The sequence below is a fragment of the Budorcas taxicolor genome, chromosome 1 (genome assembly GCF_023091745.1).
Source record: "Budorcas taxicolor isolate Tak-1 chromosome 1, Takin1.1, whole genome shotgun sequence".
NCBI lineage: Eukaryota > Metazoa > Chordata > Mammalia > Artiodactyla > Bovidae > Budorcas > Budorcas taxicolor.
In genome coordinates, this window is record NC_068910.1 from 159,356,276 (window position 1) to 159,382,754 (window position 26,479).

The 26,479-nt window shown below is 39.9% G+C and overlaps 1 protein-coding gene across 1 annotated transcript in view; it reads right to left on the reverse strand.

Moving 5' to 3' along the window:
• Positions 1-1,369: 1,369 nt before the first annotated feature.
• Positions 1,370-26,479, reverse strand: part of FNDC3B (fibronectin type III domain containing 3B) — a 354,012-nt gene continuing 328,902 nt past the window's right edge. The window contains exons 24-26 of the mRNA XM_052638946.1: positions 13,916-14,082; positions 11,135-11,262; positions 1,370-1,681 (exon numbers count right to left, since the gene is read on the reverse strand). Of these exons, the coding sequence (XP_052494906.1) occupies positions 1,370-1,681; positions 11,135-11,262; positions 13,916-14,082 (607 nt within the window). The remainder of the gene's footprint in view (positions 1,682-11,134; positions 11,263-13,915; positions 14,083-26,479) is intronic.

The following is a 26,479-nucleotide window of genomic DNA, read 5'->3' on the forward strand; positions in this document are numbered from 1 at the left end:
CAATCTCATGAATCAAAATAAACATGCAAGAGTAACACTTTGCACTCCAATAGCACCTGTTGATAGAGGATCTCAAAGCACTTACTTACAAACATTAGAATCCCCATTTTATTTTTTATTTATTTTTAATGCATGGGAAAACTGAGGCACAGAGAGAGAGGTAAAGTGACGTGTTCAGGTCGCGCAGCAAGTTAGTGACAGATCCAGGGAGAGAATCTAGGCTCCTTGACCCCCAAACACCCTGTGCTTATTACCAGCTAATACCATTCCCTCTCCACACATAGCCAAGTCAACCCCCAAAATTAGGAACTACAAATTTATTGGGTTTTAATTTTCATTTGCTGTTAGATTAGTATTATGTGCACTGAATTAAGGAACTGAAATTCAATCACTTCATTGATACCTCAAAGAACAGCCTAAAGGCAAATCTTTCAAAAATAATGAGCTGACATATAAGGAGACTGCTCACAATTAGTGTAAATCATGGACAATGGGCAGAGGCACTAAACTGTCACCAGTTCTCGTCATATAATTCTGGTCAAACATAACAGAATATAATAACTCTAGTGATTAGAAGTAGTTATATACAAAGACAAACAAGTTAAAGCAGCTTTTAAAATAGCTGAACAAGGAAACAACTAACTATTGCACAATGCCCTCGAAAAGTTACTGCTATGAACTGACGTGGTAAAATCTACAATGTTCCATAATTTATAGGTGCATTTTGGTTACTTGATTTCTTAGACAGGCAGCTCATAGTGTTAAAATCATAAGAAATACAGATTATTAAAACATTTTAGATTAAAGTACACATTTTGATTTCGATGAGCTAAACAGTTAAATAACTGAGTGACAACATGGTTGTTTAGGGCAGCCTTATCTGAGTGAACATATCTTCCGTTATGTGGTGGTTTTTGTGTGGTAATACTCTGACAATGCCGAAATCCTAGCCCTGTAAGTACACACGCTGTGATTCATGTTCACAGATACAGATGATCAAGACATAAGAAGTGAACGGTGAATATAAATTACTAAACTGTAACAGGGAAAAAAAAAATCAAAGGCTTGCAAAAGACATCAGTGAAGACAGAATAAAGGCAAATCTGAAAATTTTAAAAGAAAACATAAGCTAGCTTTTGGTATCTGGTTTGCTGCTGCTTTTTTTTTTTAAATCCAGTTTAACCTCTTCCTAGTTTTGCATTTCAAAAAGGTGCACCAAAACACTGATATTTTTTTCCTAGCTAAATCTGTAAAATAAGTATATAAATCAAAGAACAAAAGGGCTTAAAAAAGGGAGTATCTGAATAAATGTGTATATTAAAATGTGTAGCATTAATTAAATTCATACCTCTAGTTTTGTTGGGTTTGTTTACTTCATTAAGAAGTACTGTAATATAAAGGCAAATAAAATGGATAAAGTTGCAAAGCCAACCACAATGAGGGCTGCAAACTGTTCATCAGTAGGCATCATGCTCTTCATTTTGGGATCATCTAAGCTCCCCATGTCCCCTGTAAGCATGACCTCACTTCGTTGTAGTACAAAAGCCGCAGAGGGACTGAAAGCTCCGCTTAGCTCCTGAGAGGTGTCTAAACAGCGACGACACGCACACACGCGGAACCGATAGTCTGTGTTGGTCTGGAGGCCTGAGATTTGGAATGTGGCTTCTTCTCCCTTGTACACCTTCAAGAAAAAGAAAAGTCCTGGTCAATTAATTTATAACAACACTGTGGTCTCTGAAGTAATAATCATACAACATTGGGTCCTTGTAGAACTGGTTTGGTTTAAATGAACTCCACAACAACAAAGAGTACATGGATCGGCATTTGTCCAAGTCTGTATTTCATCCATAAAGTATTCTGCCCTACTCCGAATAAAATATAAATTCAGTGACTCTGATACTGACAGGAGGTAAGGCACTCATTAGTACTGCAGCTGATACAAGTAATGGTGATGCACCTAGTTGAATTTTAATAATTTAGGCTATAAATCATCAGATGACTTAATTCTTATAAAGGGCTCTCTGATCGTGGTGCACAGAATTGTAAAAAATGTAAACAAAAACAAATTACAGAAATAAAGTGTAAAGTCTCAGCTGACATTCACTAGTGGCTACACCATGAAACCCTACTCCATTAGATAGGTCACCCTAGCCCTAAGAGGTAAACACTATTTTGACTTTTCATTCTGTAATTTGTTTTGTCTGCTCTAGAGGTTCATACAAATACAATCAAATCCTGTGCACTTTCCTGTGCCTAGGAGATTCATCTGTGTTATCAATTCAGTAGCTGTTTCTTTTACTGAAGAATAAGTATTTTATCACATGCCTGTACACTGATGTGTCCATTTGCTTTTTGACAAATAATTGCATTATTTCCAGTTTGGAGTTTTTATACAGTAAGAGTACTATGAACATTTTTGTACAAATCTTGGACTTAAGTTTCTCTTAGGTGAATACCTAGAAGTGCTGAGTATAACTCCATATCTAACTGCATGGGAAAGTTTTAACAAGCACATCCCTTTGCACCCCTGCCAGCTAAGCAGGAGAGTTCCAGTTGCTCCACACCCTCACCAACATTTGTTATTGTCAGTCATTTGTATTTTAGTCATTCTAATGGGTGAGACTGGTACCTCAATTGCATTTCCCTGATGCCTAAAGGTGTTTCCCACCTCTTCATGTGCTTATTTGGTCATTCACATAACTTTTGTGAACAGTGTGTTCAACTGTTTTGCCTGTTTTAATTTGCAGTGGTTCTTTAATCTGGGTGTAAGTTCTTTGTCAGATATGTGTTATGAATATTTTCTCCCAGTTTTGTGGCTTACCTCATCATTTTTAAAGAATTTTTTTGAGGCAGTCCTATTTATCACAAATTAATATTTACTGTAATGGTCTGTCTTAAGTGTTTCCTGTTTGACCAACCTGTCCTTTTCCATTTTTCTTCCACTTTGTTCTTTTATCAAAGTGGTATTGATACTCAAAACACTTAGAGGAAATGATAATCACCTTAAAATTACATAAAAATCCATGTCTTATGTTAGAGATAGGAAAAAACTCTCCGAAACTCAAATCAGTAAAGAGATTTGGTTAATTAAATAGGAAAGTAAAATTAACCAAACACATTCTAGCTGAGTAGCACTGAGTTAGCCTCATAAAGTACTTAAAACATGGGTGGTATATAGGTAACTGCACAGCAAAAGTTAGCTATTATTACTACTACTACTATTTAGAATTTAAAAATACTTCAAATATATTTTTAACATACAGTGATCAAAAGTGATAGGGGTATTTTTAGTGACAGGCTACCTTAGTAAAACGGCGAATTTTGTCCATTAACATAAATTCCCAAGAAAAGAGTATTTCCAACAATCTCAACTCTGTCTGAAACACTTGCCAGAGTCATTGGGAATCTACAAACATTCAGTTGCTAAAGACCAGCACATAAACTTCCACAAGAAGCAGGACATTATATCAGAGAACACAAGTGCACTGGCCACTCATTCAGTGTTGTGCAAACTGAAAGAGCAAGAAGATTGTTGTTTAGAAAAGTCATCAGAACATCCAATGTTCACCTGATATTCAGCCTTTTGAAAATTTTTTTCTCCCTCATTTTCAAACTTTAGAAGTAGCCGTTAAGAGTCTTATTGTACTTTTGTTTAGTGGTAAGCCCCAGAAAATCAATTGTGTTTTTCATATTTCCCAGATTCACCCTTCTTTTGCTATCTCCTTTTGTAAGATCTGAAGCATGTTCTGCCCGGTGAGTTACTCCGTTTCTCTGTAAAGATTGTGGCATGTGTCTTAGCAACTGTGGTTACAGACTGAACAGGGCTGGAGCAGCCAAGAACAAAAGAGCTGTAAGAAAACCCTAGTGATCCTGAGAGATCACTCCTTCTCATAGCACACTGTTCCAATGATAAGTTAGTTAAATGGCCATTTTAAGACAAACTTGTCATCATGGTGACTGCCCCAACCCACACATAGCCAGCTATTCAGGAGTTCAGACTACACCACAATTGATAGTTGATGGATTATTTCTCAACATCATGTGCGTGGTCTCAGGAAAACAACGGTGCACCTTTCTTTACAGAGACCTTTTCATTGTGAATGTTCTTTACTTAATTCCCCAAATTTAGATGTTCAAATCAGTATTTTTCGAAACAAGTCTTTTCTTCGAAACTGTTGGGACCACTCATGAAGGGAGTGATCTGCAACCTATGGGACCAGCATACTACCAGTCCCTTCCCTATCTGAGCTTTGGTTTCCTATCTGCAATAGCCCAGGTAAACAATCTATTCTATTCATTTATATCTAGTGTTAAATTATTTCTATGGTTTCCAGAATTTGCATGGCTAGCTCCTTCTATGAAAGTTGGCTCAGAAGTATATTTAATTTCCCAGAAACCCAGTTCATGGAATCTTGAACAGAGACTTTATGTAAATTTTTTTGATTTATATAACTTCTCTCCCTAAAGATCCCTGAAAATGTATTTTGAAAGTAAATGAATGCTACTTTTCTCATACCCTTAGGCAAAAAGCTTAGTGAAAGAAAAATGAATATCTAATTGAAGGGAACTTCCTTAATGACAAGTTCAATCAAAAGCTGAGCTTTAATTTGTAAATGTTTTTCTTTTAGCTCTTATTTTAATTGGAAGACCTCACCCCTTTCAAAAGCATTGTCAACACAATGTTTTTATTATCTTTATATATATATGTGATAAATATATTGAGTGTGGGACTGTGTTCTATTTCCATAGCAAATAGCACATGGCTATAAGAGAGAAGATGCTCATCGAACGTTCTAATTAGAACCCTTAAATACTTGAGTAGATATGCTTATACCATACAGTTTGAAAAGAGGAAAATTACCAGAAACAAGTACATGTGGACATTAAGTATTAGAACCCCCACACAAACCACAAGGTGTATTATAGGTACAGCCATGACTATACAAGGGAATCATTAACAACAATTGAGTTGTTTTCATTGCATTGATAGGAGTCAACAACACTTTTATGATTAAATCTTTTGGATTCATTCCTAGCTAAGGAAAAAAAATGAAACAGTCCCAATACTCCATTTCCTGAGGATTCTGGTTCCACAGGTTTGAGATAACCGGTTTGTTTTTGTGTGAATAATCACAGCCATAGGGTCACACCGTCAGTAAGGTCATCAGGCCTGCAGCACAGTTCAGGTGACTTTTCATGGGACTGTGCCTCTCTCGGCAGCAAGCTGTGCCTCTTCTCCCTTTGTTTTCATTCGTTTTGACAGGGGCACCATTATGGGCTCTTCCTCTTGCCTCAACCCAATTTAAAAGGCATAGCTCCATCTAAGATTTTCTTTATTGAAGTAACCAATCATAATACAATAGTAAGTATACATGCAATATTATTTTTACGAAGACCATTTCTGTCCTTGATTTGGTGTGCAATATATTTTAAAGTAATTTTGACATGTTTATTCCAAGTGAGAGGATTTAAAGTAATACCCAGATAATCAAAATGAAGAATCTGTGACCCTCAATTCAGAGTAACATGCTATGTAGTTGAAATCCTTGAAATCTCTTGTACTAATTCTCCCAAGAAAAGGAGATATAACTGTCCAGCATCACCATCTGCACAGCACTCTCTCAAGACTAACAGAGCTGATGCCCACAGTAACCCTGAAATGGAGAATTAGTATCTCCACTTTGACAAGACAGCAAGGCTCAGAGAGGTGAATAAGTCCTCCAATACCACATGACTACAGAAGGCAGACTTGATCTTCCTTGGCCCCTTGCTGAAGTGGGCATTTACTAACCTGCAGGATTCCTCTGTGGAGGGTGCAATGCTGGGCAGGAACTGCTGCTCCTGAGCCGAAGAGGATGGGAAGGGCACTATTACCAAACTGTGTCTTGGGGGCATGCTGTTTCCACCCCAATGGGACTGGAAGCTCTGAGAGCACAGACTATGCCATTCTGTTATATGCCAGGCAGCCCTCACTGTACAGAGCACCTAAAAGTTTCTCAATGAATCAGGGGTCCTATACCAGAATTCCAGGAAACTAAATATACATTTGTTTTATATGCAATTTAAAATGGATGTATGCATGAATATTTTTCTGGTAGAAGGGGTCATAGCCTTCATCAGATACTTAAAGGGACCTATAAACCTACAAAGTGTTGAGAGTCAGTAAGACAAATAATAGCTTTTAAATATTTCCATCTTGATCTATTCTACTTTGCTTTGGATTTGAACCTTTATGAAAATAGTCATAGGGTGTTTAATTTCTGTTAGGGAATTAAATTGCAAACCATTAAAAAATATGCAGGCTCCAAGTCTTTAAAATTGTTCCATCAAGGTCAAGAGATCTTTCTTCACAGTACCTTGCGTGATACTACAAAGAATCAATACATGTCCCAATACTATATTTTAAAAATGATACAAAATAAGTTCAGAGATGCCATCAAGTTAAAGGTGGAGCTCTATGAATTTTCAGATGCCTCAAAGGTTTTCTTAATGCAATAAATCTGAGCATCAACAGTATTAATAATATGTCACAAATTTTGGCTCCCCAATAGGTAATACTTTCTTATAGCTTGTTACCCTTTTCTCACCTTCAGTGTTTATATTTATACACTTTATATAAAAATCATTGCTGTCTGAATACGAATGTATATCATTTCACTTTCTTGATTATAAAACTGCTTATGTCCTGTCTTGGGAGGTGAAAAAAGTCACCTGCATATACACACAATTTTCATTCTTTTCTTGAACGCTTTACAATTAATGTCTGAAAAGAACTTTTAAGCTTCTTGAAAAAAGCTTATGCTTGAAAGACTTTTTAAATGGCAGAAAAGCCAAATCAATATATGCATGCATACTAATGTAGAGTAAAACTTTAGGTGAGGACTTAATACTTGAAGTTAATAGACTGTTTCATAATTAGAACCAGCTGCTCACCCTACATCATGATAGCTAAACAAAAGAAAGCTAATTACAGAGTTTAACTCAATGTTTCCGGCAAAATATCAGCAAAAGCCTTGGCCCTTGCCATATGTTGCCTGTAAAAAATAAGCTTGGGGAACAGAAGCGTACTGTCCTATGATGGGTGATTTTTTTCACCTAAGTTACAAATAGCACTTCTAAATCCCCCCTATGGTCAAGTTTAATTCTCATCCCCACTACAAGTATAAATCACCCTGTTCCTTTGAAACAGACCTCTTTCATGCATGCAAAAAACATTTATAGAGTGCCTAGCTATGTTCCAGTCCTGGGAAGATAAAAATGAATAACACAAGCCCACACTTTGGTGGATCCTCTGTGATTAGTGCTATAATTGAAGTATACGCAGTGCTTCCTATAAGCCCACAGCTCTGCCGTGGTGTACGCTCTGCAATGATGACCTCTCATTTTCTTTTCCTTTGCCTCTATGAATTCAAAGCCTGTTATCTCTGGACTATAATTAACCACTATTTTGCACACATAATCTAAACAGGCTTCATTCCCTATCTTGTGTCCAGAACAAGTGAATGTAGGGCTCAAAACATCATGCTTAAGTTAATGCTTACTGAATAGGGAGAAGCGAAAAACTCAGTACAAATTGTCCCTGACTCAACTGCGACTTTTCATGTACCACTACCTGCCTAATCATTTCTTGGTAAATGCAGGAAATACATGGTTACAAGAAGACTGCTAATTCCTATCCACTGAGCCCACCCTGGTTTAACTGTGTTTTCACCAAGAAACTCTTATTTATAGCTGTTTATTTATAATAAATATATTTTGAAGCATATATGTAATTGTATATTAGTATTTGTATATTCATGGGTTAAAATATTTTAGCATTAAACAGCAAGATTCAAAGCAGCACATCTACCCATGAAATCTAATTTGAAATAACCTATATTCTGGCAATGCCTGATGTATAGATATTGAATAAATAATGCTTTTTCAATGAAAAACAGCAATCAGTGTGCTTTAAGAAGCAGAACATTTACCCAAGAACAAGCAGAAAAGCATGGTAGCTGGAGAAAAGGTTTATAAAATACAGTGATGAATGGTACTGTTGGGAAGTGAATATTGTTAAGTGTTAAATGATACACTGTAAAATTTGTAACAGTTCATCCTTTAACCCTTGTTTACAATGCTATGGGACAGGATGATTCTATTGGTGTTAAAGATGACTAAACCTGGTGGGAGAAAAGGTCCTCCATTCTCCAGGTGAGCTGAAACTCTGAAATCAATCATATCTTTGAGGTAAGTTGAAAGAGTAACACATGTAAAATTATTTACTGTGAAGAACTAGAACAAATAATTTCACAATTTGTATGGAAACACAAAAAACCTCGAACAGCCAAAGCAATCTTGAGAAAGAAGAATGGAACTGGAGGAATCAACCTGCCTGACTTCAGACTATACTACAAAGCTATAGTCATCAACACAGTATGGTACTGGCACAAAGACAGAAATAAGATCAATGGAACAAAATAGAAAGCCCAGAGATAAATCCGCACACCTATGGACACCTTATCTTTGACAAAGGAGGCAAAAGTATACGATGGAGAAAAGACAAATCTCTTCAACAAGTGGTGCTAGGAAAACTGGTCAACCACCTGAAAGAGAATGAAACTAGAACACTAACACCACACACAGAAACAAACTCAAAATGGATTAAAGATTTAAATGTAAGACCAGAAAACATACAACTCCTAGAGGAAAACATAGGCAGAACACTCTCTGACATAAATCCCAGCAAGATCCTCTATGACCCACCTCCTAGAGTAATGGAAATAAAAGCAAAAATAAACAGATGGGACCTAATTAAACTTAAAAGCTTTTGCACAACAATGAAAACTATATAAGGTGAAAAGACAGCCTTCAGAATGGGAGAAAATATTAGCAAACAAAACAACTGACAAAGAATTAATCTAAAAAATATACAAGCAGCTCATGTAGCTCAATACCAGAAAAATAAACAACCCATTCAAAAAATGGGCTAAAGAGCAAAGCAGACATTTCTCCAAAGACATATAGATGGCTAGCAAACACATGAAAAGATGCTCAACAGCACTCATTATCAGAGAAATGTAAATCAAAACCACAGTGAAGTACCATCTCAAGCCAGTCAGAATAGCTGCTATCAAACAGTCTACAAGCAATAAATGCTGGAGAGGGTGTGGAGAAAAGGGAACCCTCTTACACTGTTGGTGGGAATGCAAACTAGTACAGCCACTATGGAGAACAGTGTAGAGATTCCTTAAAAAACTGGAAATAGAACTGCCATACGACCCAGCAATCCCAGTGCTGGGCATACACACCGAGGAAACCAGAATTGAAAGAGACACGTGTACCCCAATGTTCACTGCAGCACTGTTTACAATAGCCAGGACATGGAAGCAACCTAGATGTCCATCAGTAGATGAATGGATAAGAAAGTTGTGGTACATATACACAATGCAATATTACTCAGCTATTAAAAAGAACACATGGGTCAGTTCTAACAAGGTGGATGAAACTGGAGCCTATTATACAGAGTAAAGTAAGTCAGAAAGAAAAACACCAATACAGTATATTAATGCATATATAGAGAATTTAGAAAGATAGTAATGATGACCCTTATATGCAAGACACTAAGAGAGACACAGATATAAAGAACAGACTTTTGGACTCTGGGAGAAGGCGAGGGTGGGATGATTTGAGAGAATAGCACTGAAACATGTATATTACCATATGTGAAATAGAGCACCAGTCCAAGTTTGCTGCATGAGACAGGGCACTTAAAGTTGGTGTACTGGGACAACCTAGGGTAATGAAATAGGGAGGGAAGTGGGTGGGGGTTTGGGACTGGACACATGTATACCCGTGGCTGATTCACGTCAATGTATGGCAAAACCACCACAATATTGTAAAGTAATTAGTCTCCAATTATAATAAATTAAAAAATTATTTACTGTGAAATGAAATATTCTGTATAAAATGAGATTCTAAGGTGAAAGGAAACAAGAGTGTGTTTGCTCTTATTTACGAGGAATGGTGGAAACTGGTGAAACCATCCACTGATGTTAAACAATACTGGTGCTTGTTATATTTAAAACAAGTTTTTGCAAAATGTGTTTCAGGCAATTCACTTTTTAATCTGACACTTCATAGTAACAAAGGATTATGAAATTTACTAAAATTTTCTTTCTTTCTACACATTATTATTACATGAGGGATATTAACCAGTGAACTAACACAAGCCCTGAATCGTTTTTTCTACTTGTTCTGTGTATCTGGAGCCTTTATTCTTTATCTGAATAAAGAAGTTTTTGCAAATTATGATAAAGATTCAGAAGGCAGGTGGCATTTATCTTCAACCTCTTGAGTCTGATGTAAATGCACACCTCTATTACAAGTGCTGGTAAGGAGCGGGTCTCAGCTTTCCCAACAGAGCAATAGTGTTATATTCTGCTTTCACGTAGTTATTAAGTTTCTGGGGATGTTATGGAAACCTACAGAGTAGCTGAATCTTTCATAGCCAGTGACAAGACAATGAGTGGCTCTGGAAGAACCAGGATCAAAAAGGGTGTAACGGATGATAAACCCAAATCCTTTATCATGTGATACGTATAGTCTTGCTACTCAAGACATGGTCCATGCACTAGCAACATCAGTGTCACTTGGGGGCTTGACCCATGACCCCAGTCGGACTGAATCAGAATCCACATGAACAGATTCTCATATGATCCTATGCACATTAAAGGGCGACAACAGTGACCCAAAGCTTCTGCATCACAGCCCTTCCTTCCTCATCCTTCAATAATAACTTCCATAAAAAAGGCAGATAGAAGAAGGGCTTCAGTAATTAGGTTGACACTTTTTCCCTCTAGAGTAAAATCACTGACACAGTTTTCGATACATACACAGTTTGATACTTGTGAATATCACGGGCAATATCAAATACAAATATAGAACTTAAAACCCATGAGATCATGCTTGAGAAACTGAAATTGTAAAAACATAAGCTAGAGCTACTATATCCTGAAGAGTCAAGTAATGGGTACATGTGAATCAGTTTCTACGATCGATTTTAAGAAAAAGGTAGTTCCTCACAGCAACAGGCAGAGGCCAGGAGCCAACCAGACTGACAGGCCACACACATGCTACACAGGCTGGTTCTCACCTGTTTGTACTCAGATTCTCTTCCAACCAACACCTGCAGAATGTAGTTGACAGGGTCGCCTTTCATGGGTGGTACCGTCTCCCATAAAATTTCACACGCATTTCCTTCTAACTGTGTTACTCGAGGTGCTGAAATACAAATCCACACATCCACGGTCAAAAATTCAAAGTATCATATAAATGGTCAGTATTGCAGTAATATTAGTGAGGACCCGAGAGAGGGGAAGTGTGCTTGTGCCTGCCCTGTGAGGGGAGTTTATCTGTCCAGCCCCCTAGAAATCCATCAGGGCACCCTTTACCAAGAGAAGGCATTCAAGCCACGGGCCAAGAGTCCTTTGCTCATCATCCTATTAATAACTGCTTGACCTGGCTTGCATTCTCATGTTTTCTTAAGGCTAATGAGAACCTTCTATGATTAAGTCCTGTGTTAGGTACTTTGCAAAACTAGACACTGCTTTCAAGGAAATTAAGATGTAGTTAAGGGAAGCAGAGAGAAAGGTATGGAACAAAGATAAGCAAGCAGACATAATGTAGGCTGCACGAGAATGAGAGGTACAAAGAAAACACTGGGGAGTTCCAGGGGAGAGAGGCCACGTTCACGTGAGGGTCTAAGAAAGGTTTGAGGAGCAGGTGGCATTTGAGGTAAGCCTGTAAAAGTTATCTTACGTTAGTGTATTTTAATTTATTACCTAATGGACTCATCATTCCAGTTTAAAGTGAACTTATATTAGTTTGAAGCAAAGCACTTACAGGCTATAAAATTCTAATATTTTCTTATATTCAATATCTGATATGTTTCCATTTTGTAACTAGCATGTGTAACTCCTCTCACGGAATGCCCTTATTTTAAATTTCAAATTACACGAATTCTTTAGAGGCAGCTGTTTCTACTTTCAATTCTGTACAATACTATTTCAGAAAAATAAAAGTTGTCTTTAAAAAAAGTTTGTATGAGTTGGCTGAAATTTATGGAAAAACAAAATAAAGAATCTCAGCCAACCACACAGTCCTCCAGCTATGCCAATTTTCTGAATCTAAAAGTGAGAGGAAGAAGACTTGACTGTGGTGGCCTGAGGACACCGTCCACCTGCAGAAACAGCACCAAGACCTACGAGGACTATTTATTCAGTGTATTTTCCAAAAGATCAAGCTACCTCAACAATCACTTTCAGAGGCAAAGATAGTGTTGGAAAGACCCCTGCACTTGTTTAGCTAACTGACAAAATGTGGCAAACCTCCCTGTTACAACAAACCTATGAACCACAGCATGGTCAGGAACTCCTGTTACAGCTAAGAGGCAAAGCCACACCAAAGTGCCAGGGCATTTAATATCCAAGTGACCCAGCAAGTCTACGTTCATTTACATCAGTATCTTAGTCACATGAAGAAGTCAAAGAGCTTCTGGACCACTGAGGGGCGGGGGAGCACGGGGAAGGCATTTACCATACAGTACCCTGCAAGGGGGCTTCCCTGGTGCCTCAGTGGTAAAGAATTTGCCTGCCAATGCAGGAGACGTGGGTTCTATCCCTGGCTCAGGAAGATCCCCTGGAGTAAGAAATGGCAACCCACTCCAGTATTCTTGCATGGGAAATCCCATCAACAGAGGAGCCTGGCAGGCTACAGTCCATGGAGTTGCAAAGAGTTGGACATAACTGATTCTAAGCGATTCTAAGTTACCCTGCAAGGTGCTATGGGAACCCTTAACAGAATGTGAGTCAGACCCTGACTCAGGCCCTGGAGGCCCCCACACCCTCCTATAATGTACTCCATGTCCTGGTGTATCTGATACAGCTCTTTGTGTGGAAGCAGGTGATTCAAATGGCCTAGCTCTTGGGGCCAAATACATAACTTGTGCTCACAGCCTAGCACCTCAAATAACAGAGCCAACCCTCACTTGACCCCATGTAAAACCTGGTTCAAGTAGGCTGCTGGTCTATCTGTCAAACTCAGAGTCATTTTGGGCAGCAGCTGGATAAAGCAAAGAGGGAGGTCCTGGGGAGGGGACGGTACAGACTCAAGAGTCCTAGAGGGGCTGGACCTGGGCCCAGCACTGGTGAGAAGGGATAAGCCAGCTTTGCTCTGTTGCTGTCTGCCTGGTGGGTCTGCTGTGCAGAGGCAGCACTCTGTGGCTGAAAGCGGGAGATGAGGACTGAGCAGATCTGGTGGGGGGAGACCTTGAGTGGAGCTGGCTTTTGCTCACTCCCTGATCCCATGAAGTGGGCAGAAAATCAACCAGTCATTCACAAACCTCAAGACAAACATCCCAGGAGATGAGGACAGCCTGCTGCTGCAGCTTTCCCGTGAGAGCTGTGGGCTGGAGGGAAGGCGGGGATGCCGCCCTTGTTAGCTTCTCATCTACACACCAAGGGCATCCAAAGATGTGGATCAACTGTTGAAGGGAGGTACTCAAACCTCTGTGGTAAACTCCATGGGCATTGCACCACCAGGAATTCACCTGCATTCCTAACCCAGCATCTGTCACTCTGGTCTCTCTCTTCCCTCTGTCCACCTATCTCCTGTGGGGATAAGACTGCCTCACTGTTGTCTGTGATAATTTATGTGTACTCAAGAGAAGTCACACCAGTAAGCCATCTCCTTTAAGGCCTCTCATTCCCCCTGTAGAACCTATTTCCCAATCTTCTCTTTTAGAAAGTTCTTTTGGCTCTATCTGGCTGAGATGAGAAATATTAGGAGAGCATATTTAAGGTCAGAATTGAGCCTCCTACACTAAATCCCAACATCTCCTCATAGAATAGTACACTGAAATACATGGTCTACAAACCTTTGATGGTGGGGGGGACACTCTTGGTTGTGCTGAAGGTGTAGGTTTCTGAGAAGGGCCCTTCCCCAGCCTCACTGGCTGCCTGGATTCTGAAGGAGTAGCATGTGAATTCCGTCAGCCTCTGGACCTTATAGGTGTGGCTGGGTCCTCTGTAGATTGAAATGAACCTAGAGAGAGGAACAGCATCCATTAGCCACCTGAACTTTTTATTAGTGACAAGAAATTAACTATGATACAAACATGCAACAGATTAGGCCAACTTGATAAATGCTTTTCATAGCATCTGAATAATCAATCAGTTGCTATGTTATAGTTAAGTTTAATATCTAATATACGTCTACATAAAAGAAAAATACACACATTGAGGTACTCCTACGTTGGGTGCATAGATATTTACAATTGTTACGTCTTCCTCTTGGAATGATCCCCTGATCATCAAGTGTCCTTCCTTATCTCTTGTAATATTCTTTAAGGTCTATTTTGTCTGATATGAGGATTGATACTCCAACTTTCTTTTGCTTCCCATTTGCATGGAATATATTTTTACATCCTCTCACTTTGAGTCTCTATGTGTCTTGAGGTCTGAAGTGGGTTTCTTGTAGATAGCATATATATGGGTCTTGTTTTTGTATCCATTTAGCCATCATGTGTCTTTTGGTTGAAGCATTTCATTCATTTCCATTTAAAGTAATTATTGATATAAATGTTCTTATTGCCATTTCCTTAAATGTTTGGGGTTGATTTGGTAGATCTTTATTCTTCTCTTGTATTTCTTGACTATATAAGTCCCTTTAACATTTGTTGTAAAGCTGGTTTGGTGGTACTGAATTCTCTTAACTTTTGCTTGTCTGAAAAGCTTTTTACTACTCCATCAGTTTTGAATGAGATCCTTGCTGGGTACAGTAATCTTGGTTGTAGAATTTTCCCTCTCAGTACTTTAAATATATCCTGCCACTGCCTGCTGGCCTGCAGAGTTTGTTGAAAGATCAACTGTTAAACATATGGGGTTTCCCTTGTATGTTACTTGTTGCTTTTCCCTTGCTGCTTTTAATATTCTTTGTGTTTAGTCTTTGTTAGTTTGATTAGTATGTGTCTTGGTGTGTTTCTCCTAGGGTTTATCCTGTATAGACTCTTTGAGCCTCTTGGACTTGATTGACTATTTCCTTTTCCATGTTGGGGAAATTTTCAACTATAATCTCTCATCAAAAAGTCTACAGATAGTGAGTGCTTGAGAGGGTGTGTGTGTGTGGTGGGGAGGGTGCTCTTGCATTGCTGGTGGGAATGTAAGTTGATGCGGCCACTGTGGAGGATGGTGTGGAGATTCCTTGGAGAACTAGGAATGGAGCTGCCATGTGGCCCAGTGGTCCCACTCCTGGGCCCAAACCCTGAGGAAACCAAAACTGAAAAAGACACGTGTATCCCATTGTTCATTGGAGCACTGTTTGCAATAGCTAGAACATGGAGGCAACTTGTATGTCCACTGACAGATGAATGGATGGAGAAGTTGTGGTGCATATACACTATGGAATATTACTCAGCCACGAAAAGGAACATCTTTGAGTCACTTCTAATGAGGTGGATGAACCTAGAATCTATTCTATAGAGTGAAGTGAGTCAGAAAGAGATAAATGTTGTATTCTAATGCACATATACAGAATCTAGAAAATGGTACTGAAGAATTTATTTACAGGGCAGCAATGGAGAAACAGACAGAGAGAACAGACTTATGGACATGGGGAGAGGGGAGGAGAGGGTGAGCTATATGGAAAGAGTAACATGGAAACTTACATTACCATATGTAAAATAGATAGCCAAAGGGAATTTGCTGTATGGCTCAGGAAACTCAAACAGGGGCTCTGTATCAACCTAGAGGGATGGGATGGGGAAGGAGATGGGAGATTCAAAAGGGAGGGGACATATGTATGCCTATGGCTGATTCATGTTGAGGCTTGACCAAAAACAAAAAAATTTTGTAAAGCAATTCTTCTTCAACAAAAAAATAAAATAAATACAAATTTAAGAACATATAAAGCTTAGAATGAGATTCCTTTAATTATGGTATAGATTCTAGAAACATCAGTTCATGCTTTTACTTACTGATCAAAACAGAAATTTCAGATTTTTCATAAGGTAATACTATATAATCTGATATGTTAATTACCTTCTACTATGTACTAGGCAATGAAGTTAATATTAATTGGGCACCTGAGAAATACCATGTCCTCTTTACCAGAATTTTCTAAATAACTGAGGTTTAACTAGAAAATCCTTTCAATTTTAGCCTTTATCTTCCCAAGAGCTTTCAAAGCCCCTTTCTCAAACTAGAAAGATGACATTTAAGACTACACATCTTTGAGGAAATCTGTAAAGAACAATTTTGCTCAGAATCATCCATCAGGCTAATCAAAATAACAGAAAAACAGCACAGGTGAGCTGGCGAGTTTAGACTGGCAGCTTATGGATCCTTCTCCCACCTGAATCAGGACTATTTTGTACTTTTCCGCTAAATAATTTTTCCATGACACAGGCATAGAAGGCATGAAAAAAAACAGGCCTTACATTTTAAGTGTTTTCCCCAGGGTCTTAGAAAATTAAAAATTTCACAATGAAACTGATGGCTTAGAACTAAAATATAACGTTACCACTTTCCTTTCTATAGTTAACTGTACACCTGTGGAAATATATAACTTCCCAAAGTTATCCAGGATCTTTAGTAGATTTGGAACCTGAATCTGCTGGCCTGACGACGCTCTGAGAACTGCCAAGGGAGTTAATCCAATCACGATGCCTTGTTCCTACACAGGCCAATTCTCTCCCACTTTCCAGTGCTTTGTCCCAGCACCTGGGGACAATGCACTGTCTTCAAATACTGCCCCGAGTCAGTCAGCAGTACAATCACACACAATTCAAAATGTCTCTTACACTGATTTGGCCTAAGGGTAGGCAGAATTTATGCATTCATTTAGCACACAGTTCTTGCCATCTGTTGTGTGTCAAGCTGTGTATTCAAAGATTAATTAGATGAAATCCCTGTTAACTAGTTGGTCCGGTGTGTGGGCAGGGTTTTCTGAAGGAAAGCAGCAGCTTTTCCACGTGCTAGAGAACATTCCCTCCAGATGGATGGATGGACAGATACAGAGATTAAGCAGCTTTTTTTTTTTTTTTCCTTACAAAACCTATCAGAGTTAATACTTATCTTAAAGTATCATGCATTAATTAGCCTTTGCAGGTGGAGTTCTGAGCCCTAGTCATTTCACCTGTTTAATGTTCCTTCTGCTTTGCTGTGTAAGGAAGCACGTTTTACTGAAGAATGAACATTTTTAATTTCAGGAAGAGACAGAGTCCAGGCTGAAACCCACAAATACCATGGTAACCTACTTAGCGTACCTGACAACATCACCACTTTAATGAAGATACCCCTTGCTAATGCTAGAGGCAAACAGCTATTTATTAACTCAGCCTCACTCAGGCTAGAATCTCTAACTGGAGTAATTGCCCTTAATTATACCACAAAATGGAAGTCACAGTTTAAGAGGGAGAAATGTATCTTCACTATAAACTTGCAATACAGCCTGGTTTTTAAAGGCGTTTCGAGAGGATGACCAGCAGCAGTGCTGCTTCCCTGACCATTCCTGGCTCTGAGGAGGGTATTTTCTTTCGAAATAAGTTCAATAAATCTACATAGGCAGCAGCACTCGCATTCACAAAGAAATTTACTGAAGCAGAGTCAGTACTCTAATTTTGTAGTATAATCTAAACTGAGCAAATAGTATATTTTCTAACATTTCAATTTTCAAATTCATCAGAATCTGCCAGTTTTAGAATAGCTATTTTGTTCCTTTTTCTTGTTTTGCTGGTGTACCACAGCATTTTATTAATCTTTTAAAAATGCAGTCCAATTTAGAAAAAGCATGCAGAACAGGCAATGGAAATGAAAAACTTTACAATTTTGCCATTAGGGTGCTTGTTTGCATCGAGGGACAGTGCAATGAAGCTAATGACAGAACCTACCTCATGGAGCTGCTGTGAGGTTTAAATGGGTTAATACAAGGGACTTCCCTGGTGGCTCAGACAGTAAGGCGTCTACCTACAATGCGGGAGACCTGGGTTCAATCCCTGGGTCGGGAAGATCTCCTGGAGAAGGCAATGGCACCCCACTCCAGTATTCTTGCCTGGGAAATCCCATGGATGGAGGAGCCTGGTAGGCTACAGTCCGTGGAGTTGCAAAGAGTCGGACACGACTGAGTGACTTCACTCACTCACTCAACAAGGAGAGTACTCAGAATGATCTGGACAGGTAATAACTAGGCAGTGTGTGTTACAGTCATTTTGTAATGCTGAGAAGATAGCTAACCCTGAAGTTACTGTCTTTCCTCCTGGGTGGAGGCGCAGCTGCGTGGGGAGAGGCTGCCCTGCACACACTGGTCGTTTACCCTCACCCACCAGACAGGTTAGTGAAGTGTGGGCAAGATGGTGAGATTCAGTGTGAAAGCTCACGTAAGAGCCCCAGTCCCTACAGAGTAGGCCTCAAGCAAGTATCTGTTGATCCTAAGCCTTCTGTATGTGCTGACAGTGACTTCTCTTTCAAACAATAAAGACCAACCAAAACAAAAGCACACAAGCCAACACACACAAAAAACAATCCCTCTTTCACCCCAATTCTGTATTTTCTATCACTCCAAGAGGCAGGAGAAGAACGAACCTTCTTCAGAGCCAGTGCTTTATAGCCAGGTGCATAGTGGCCTCTCTGGTTAACACCCTATGGCTAGAACCACTCAAGGAGAGATTAACAATATCCATCAAATATTTGTTTTACCAAGACCAACTTATTTTTAACATCCATTAATAAGTAAGCCAGAGGCCTTTGGTGATAGAATTAAGCATGCTACACATCCCAAGACACAGTGATCGAAGAGTGAGGCTTTGCCGTGAAGAGGAGGACAGCGGCTGTCCAGGTGTCCCAGGGGCACCTCCCCGCCTTTTGTTTAGAGCGTTCAGGGTCAGTGCTGGGATCCTACGTGTGCATGCACCACCAGCCCTGCAACGTGAGCCACAGCCAGAGGCCCTCCTGTCGTCCAGAAGGACCTGATCCGTATCACGCCACAATGCACCACGCGAAGCCCTGGAAAAGATCATCTCTGCCATGAGAAATCATCGGGGAAGGGGGAGGACCTAGAGCAGCTGGACTGCTGACCTCACCAGCAGGAGCTGCTGAAACTCTTGAGACCTCAATCCCCTGACAAGAGACGCACTATGTGGGGAGTCCGCGTTCCCCTGGGGCATATCTTGGTCTGTACTGCCCGGTGAAGACTGGGCCACCCTTCACTTCTCCCCTCTCCCCCTCCCCCACTGTTGGTCTCAAGGGAAGGGGCAGGGGTCTTGGACCCAGGAAGACTAGCCACAAGTCTCAGCCCTGCCCCTTACTGCCAAACCATTTGCCCCTTAATCTTATTTCTCTATCTGCAAAACAGGGACAGTATCCACCTAATAGGTTGTTTTGAGAGTCAACTGTGGAAGTGTGGGTAAAAAGCTTAGCACTGAGCCCAACATACAGTAAGAGTTAAACACAAGGAGCCCAGTGGCTCCAGATCCTGTACCATGAGTGCCACCAACCATCCCAGTCAGGGCAAGGTACCCTGAGGACCACTGTGGCTCTCAACTCCCACCACACAGGCTATTCTCCAGGTGGCTGGGGCTACTACCAGTTCATGTCCCAGCAGGAAGAGGTCCATCTGAACTTGTGATGCTCGGCTGCATCTGTTACGGCTTGTGCAAGACGTATAACACTCACCAACCCCCGCCGCCCCCCGCCACCGAATGGTAACCAGGGAGTTTGCATGAAATTTGCACTGCTTATTATATCACAAGAATGCTTCTGTGCTACAGAAACACAAGATATTATACACATACACACACATTTACATACATAACAGGTGGCATGGTTTCTAGAATGTAGTTCATGCTGAATAAAGTCACTGAGTAATTTTAGTATCAGTTCAGGCCACAGGGGCCCCTGGTGATATCACAGCTCCTTAAAGGTCTTCCTGGAGCCCTGGGCTTACACTGGCAGTGCCTCTGAGAGGTCTTCTGCTCCACCCTCAACTCCCAATGCCCATGGCCTTTGGAAGCATCAGTCCCATGACCTAGGGTTCCTGTGAAGGCCAAGTAAGAGGACAGGAATGGAAACACCCTGGGGTTCCACTGCGGTTGCCCCCCACTGGTGCAGGGGCTGAAGGCGCAATCGGTAATATCAACCTTTGTAGACAGACTTGAGTTTGAGTTCAACAGCCTGATGATCCTCACCAATGTAAGCCAAGTAAACTGTTTTCTCCTGTGTAAAATGGGTACTACAGTAGTGCCGACCCCCTCAGAGGGTTGTTATGAGAATTTAATGGGAAAATGCAGAGAGAACTCATTACAAATTACCTAGCACCTGTGAGTGCTTGATAAACATTAGTGGTTATTGTTTATAATACTATTTAATAACAAAGCAGCAAGGTTCATGGATGATTTACCTCCTTTCTCAACCCTGGAGAAGTCTGGAGGGCACCCCCCTCACCCACATCCCTTAGGCTTCCTGGAGCTGGTGGGAAAACTGCATGTAAATACCATCGCCCTGTCCTGGGGAAGCCAGGCTGAGAATCGCTGATGAAAACAGTTGAAAACGGAGCAGCGGATGCTACAGAAATGCTGGCCATTAATGGAAATTTGGGCATTTTTACTTAGGGAAAGGAAAAACAAAGAAATGCTCTCATGTATTAAAACAGATACTTACTTGGAAGGGGAAACATAAACATGGCAGGTTTGGTGGGTTGCTGGGAGTTTATGGTTTAAATAAATTCTTTATGGCTCTGCCCCCAACTGGCTTCAGCTTTGACTATGTCTTCTTGAAACTAAACCCTCTGATGACCACACACACACGTGGGTTTCAATGCTGGTAACTTAGCAGTGATTGAAAAAAACATTTTACATATTTAAAAATACAGAACGAGTATACCTCTATTTTGCTTGCCTGTCTGAGTACTCCACGGTAGATATGAAGAGGTACAAAGACCTTGGCCCCAATGCAGAGCCCGTTACCATCATGATGAACAAGTCAAAGCTCTCCAGTCCACTTCTAGACACTTGGGGTAACAACTGTCTCATTCACCTGGCAGGAATTTACTGAGATCCAAATGAAAGGACCAAGAAAATCATATGATTTGTTATTAAACATATAACTATGAAGGCAAAACAACAGATTTTTGACATTTTCAAGGAATTCTTTCAACCTCAGCATTTTAGGCTTTAATATTGCAAAAGATGACTTTTTTGCACCGAAGTGCAACTGACAGAAAAAATTCAGACATATTACATTTTTATGTGCTTATTTTAAATCATTTCAGAGGAAAATGATATACAAATAACTTAATTTTAATATCTGTTTCCTTAAAACAGTTTTGTTTAAAAAAAATCCAAGAATTCTCTGGATGGCATATAACAAGTTCATAGTAGAAAATAGGTAATCCTGAGGTTTCTGTGTTTACTTTCTTGTTGCTATCAGCACACTGAAGGCTAACAGCAGTCCATTAATATGAACTCAAAATGATCTAACCTGCTGACCTAAAATGGCCTGTGGTCCACAAATGACTGCAAATGGCAATTTCGAAATATCACAAATTAACAGGTGCTAGTAAGCTCAATGCAGCTATATTTCTTAGCAATGCCATGTCATTACCTTCATTTTTTCTTAATTTCTCTGGATTGTGTGAGTGTGTTTGTGTGCATTCCCAACATTACTGAAGTTATCTTCAGGATGGAGGATGTTCAAAACAGGAATGAATAGTATGTGCCCTCACTCCAGCAAGAACACAGAGTCCTGCCATTTCTATGCAGAAGCAGATGGCAGCTGGTGGCACCAAGTAGGGACACCTGAGGCAAGGAAGGTTCTTTTCCCAAGCTGGTTCTTATGTTGCCGAGAGTGCCAGTTTGGAGACTGAACACTCAAGTGCCAAGAGTGATTTCCAAAAGACCAATGAGGAAAGGCATTAATTTCCTAACCCTCATGTTTCCAGCTCTACATGGACCTTTTGGCTTATGAGTAACCAGAGTGCAATACATTTTGGCTATGCTTCTTTTCTAAGAAGTAAAATGTCACTATAGCTACTGATGAAATTCTGTACATAGAATAAGACTATCTGCATCTTTTTTTTGTCCACACTGCACTTGATATATATCAAAAAAGAAATTTACTTATACTCAAAGCAAGGATGACTAGAATCTCTAAGGACCACCTGAGAACTTTGAAACTCTTTTACTTTGCTTTCTAACATGTGCAGGGAATCTCATCTTCAAGCGTATTCTTCTCAGTCTTCCAGATTTTTATTAGTCTACTTTTATTTTAGAGGCCTTGCCTCAATCCTATCTCATTTAGGAAAAAATGAAATGGAAAATGGTATCTACTTCCATTCTGCTACTTATTTTTTAAATAGAAATTCGATTCTTAAATAGAAGAAAAAACTGTAGTCCGAATTTTACTTCTGTTGCAAGTAAGATCTCAAATAGTTCATTTATTACTCTTCACCTCAGGCTGTGCTTAGAACATTTCAGCCTGAAACAAAATAAACTAGTAATATTTTTCATTTTGCGTGATGAATTTTTATGCTCCCTTTTAAAGAAATAAAAATTCTTGTGCCCCCCCCACCCCTCCCCCCGCCATCAGTCAGGGACTGAAGACAGGTATCATTAGCTTCATTTTGTAAATGGAAAAACTAAGGCCAAAAGAAGTTAAGGGACATGCCTCTAGTCATTTAGAAATTTAGTAACGGATGTGGGATTACAACAGAGAATTGACATCCCTGTCCAGAACTACAACTGTCTTCAGGTGCTTGAAGGTTATAAAAATGCCATTTACCCAGCAAGGGTGGTCATGTGAATTGGAGACTGATCCAGAGAAGCAAAAGGAAATGAACACCAAAGGTCTTTTGTAGGCCCTGAGTAAGTTAACATCTATTTCATTTAATTCAACAATATTCTCTGAGAAATACAAGCAGGAGTTTGTTCTATAATAGGCATGCGCTCATTCCCGGACTGCTCATGTACTGTGGCCACTTTCATTTGTTGCCTAGTGTGTATTTTTTTACAGTTTCTTCATGCAGGTTACTTTTTGTTCCTCTTGAACAGTGAACTGGCAATTATACTGCACACATTACAAACCACCCCCAATTTTGCTGGCTAAAGGGAAAAGTGTCATGGGTACAAGGGCTGATTTAAATGGAGAACAAGTGGCAATTATCCAATTCTATTAGAGCCCTCTCTCCAATCCCCACTTGGCTGGAGCCTTGCTTTAAAATACATTGGGTGTCTGAGTAACCTGAACAACTGATTAACCATAAATGCATTCCTGGAACTTAAGTTCCTCTTGCCTCAGTGCCGTGTGTAATTATCAGGAACAGGGTCCCACAGGGTCAGGATGAGAGTCAGCATCAACTCAAATTCTGTTAGGGCAGCATCAACATTTTGTTTCAGTAACACAGACAGATGCTGCTTCAAAATCATCATTACAACATTATACTCTTAAAATGCATGAGCTGATCTTGTTATTCTAATCCCTGTATTAGGTTAATGCAGCATTATGAAAATGTTTACTTTTGGATATATATTTTTCTTGCATATAAAGGAAACAAAGACATTGGGATCTATGCTAGATCTGTTAAGAATAACAGAATTAATCACTCTATAGCCAAACTAACATAATTTTTGTTTTTCTGTTGAAATTAAATAAAATCTCTTGTGCTATCTGCTTGTTTTTTCACATTAATTTATTTCCTCAGCAAGATAAGCTCCTTATAGGCAGGCTACATACCTCACAAGACCTAGCACACTGCAGTAATTTAAAAAAAGTTGATGATTGAGTGATCATAATCTAAGTGCTAGGGATAAACTTAGTCCTGCTTTGAGGCTGCTGCATAAATATATAATCAGTGATCTTGGACTGGGAACCTTGTGCGTCAAAATCTTGAGTATGTGGGAAACAAATGTCTTGTTCAAGGGGAAAAACTTTCTACACAGGAAGTCCCAGTGAGCCGGATGAATTCTAGGTGGACTTACCTTGAAGCAAGGATTTGGGCAAGGTGCCCTATAGTAGTGAAAGTTGCTCAGTCGTGTCTGACTCTTTGTGACTCCATTGACTACATACAGTCCATGGAATTTTCCAGGCCAGAATACTGGAGTACGTAGACATTTCACCTTGTCCAGGGGATCTTCCCAAACCAGAGATCGAACCCAGGTCTCCCACATTGCAGGTGGATTCTTTACCAGCTGAGCCACCAAGGAAGCCCTTTTTTTACATGAAGCAGCCCAAAGTTTAAAAAAAAAAAAAAAATCCATGTGTAAAAGTACCAGAATAGAACGCCATTTACATGAAGATCCAGGACATTCTGTTTCCTAAGGATTATAGCTTTGGTTTACACCCAATCCTGAGTCCTCATCGCTGGTCTCCATCCTGAAGCTCTACAGCATGAAGTTATATGGACTGATACTCTTTTAAGACTCATCCAACCTGTTACCTTCTGAATAAGCCCTCTCTGTTCAATTTTCGGCCTAAAGCATATGCCATTCTCCCGCCTTCCCTCAACACTCTGTGCTTAAGTCAATCTTTCAGCCTTTCACACTATGATCTGCTGTCTCTTCTACCTATGCCCACTAGACTGTGATCTATTCAAGAACTAAATAATGCTGATAAATGCCTGGCATTTGGTAGGTGCTCAATAAATAGTAGTGCCTTTTCGAGGGTTTGAAAATACATTTTTGGCCAAACAGTATACTTAGAAATCTCTGGGCCATGTCAGATTTTTTTGATTGTGAGCTCTATAAATTAAACATAATAAACCAGCACATCATAGATGCAAAACCTTAAGGATTTTGGCCATTAAGTGGTCATTCTTAAGGAATGTTAGTATCTTTCTTCTTATTTATCAAAAGTAGAAGCTAAAACATTAAGAAAAAAAGAGGACGTTCTCTAATCATTTACAAAAGACACCTTTTTGAATAGGATTCAACTCATAAAGAATCTACAGAGATTCACGGCTTTAAGGTGAAAAAGGTGGAAGTTTTTCTAGACTAGAGTTCAGCTTCTAGTTCAACTCCTTTATTTTACGGATATGGAAAACTCGGGAGCAATAGTTTAGCAGCTGAAATCAACTTAACTCTTTAATCTGACAATTACCAAGCGCAGCGTTATGCATTTTCATTGTTTTGCTGCTGCTTCATGTTTAAAGACTCAGATTACTTGCACTGGCTGCCAAGGACAGTGGTAAAACTCAGACACTGTGGCACTCCTTCCAAATGCCCACAGTGACCGGTGAGCCAGGCAAACATGGGAAAAGAAATATTTTGAGAGCTGACAGCTAAGTAAGTACACGAACACCACAAACTCTGGTTCTCACCTTGGCCACAGAAGGATATATGATATTTTTGCCACATCTATAACAGAAACTAATTGGTGGTTAATGAAATCAGTACACGTGCCAAAGAATGTGAACACTTTTCCCAAAAGCCACAACTAGAAACCACTCTAGCAACCACAATTTCAATTAAAAAGACAGCTGTCATTTTGGAAGAAAATGCTGTTCCTTTCACTGGATAGGCCATATATCCAAGTTTTAAATAACTTCAAGGGGAGCAGAATTGACAAAGACCTAAGTACAAGTATTATGATCTATCCAATGCCAAGTGTTTCTCCCTAATCTTCAGTAGTCAAGAGCCAAAGTCAAAGGCTTGGATTCATGGGACCATTCATGACAACAGTTCAGTTTCAAGACGGCAAGGAAGGTCATCTTCAGACTCAAATTAGGCCATGTTGCACCCTTTTAAATCCCAGGAAAATAATTCCACAAATAAAATGAGAATTTATTACATTCTCTATCCCCATCACTTTGATAACTTCTGAGAACACGGACAAACCTAATTTAGAAAAAGATAAATCTGGACTCTAGCTCATTAAAATAAGAAAAATACTATTCCTAATGGTGAGTTTTCTTAAACTGCCATTTAAATTTAGACAAGTCATTTATTTAACAAGCCAGGTTTTTTTCCTTTTTTTATGAGGGAAGAGCACGGATTGATTATGAGGGTTTGCACTCTTTCCTGTCTGACATTTTCAGATGTCTCACAACAGCATTCTTCTTTGGACCAGCACTCACAGAGCCTTGTTCTAAGCATTGGTACGGTTCTCTGTACGAGGTAGCTCAGGCTGCTGCCTTGCGCAGGCCGGGGCTGCAGCACACTGGGGACGGGGCTGCAGCACACTGGGGACGGGGCTGCAGCACACTGGGGACGGGACAGAGCTGTCCATCTCCCCACATTCCTGGAGGTGACAGTTGAGGCAGCTCCACAGGCAGGTCAGGAGGTGCTGGCTCAGATCCCAGTTCTGCCACCAGCTTCAACAATGATTCCGAAATTTGCTTTTTTTCTAAATAGTACAACTAGAAGGTGTTCTCTAAGGAAGGTTCTCAGGCCCACCAGTGTAAGCCAAAAGCCCAGGAAAAAAGACTCATTTACAAATTTCCCCAAATGCTAGCTTAA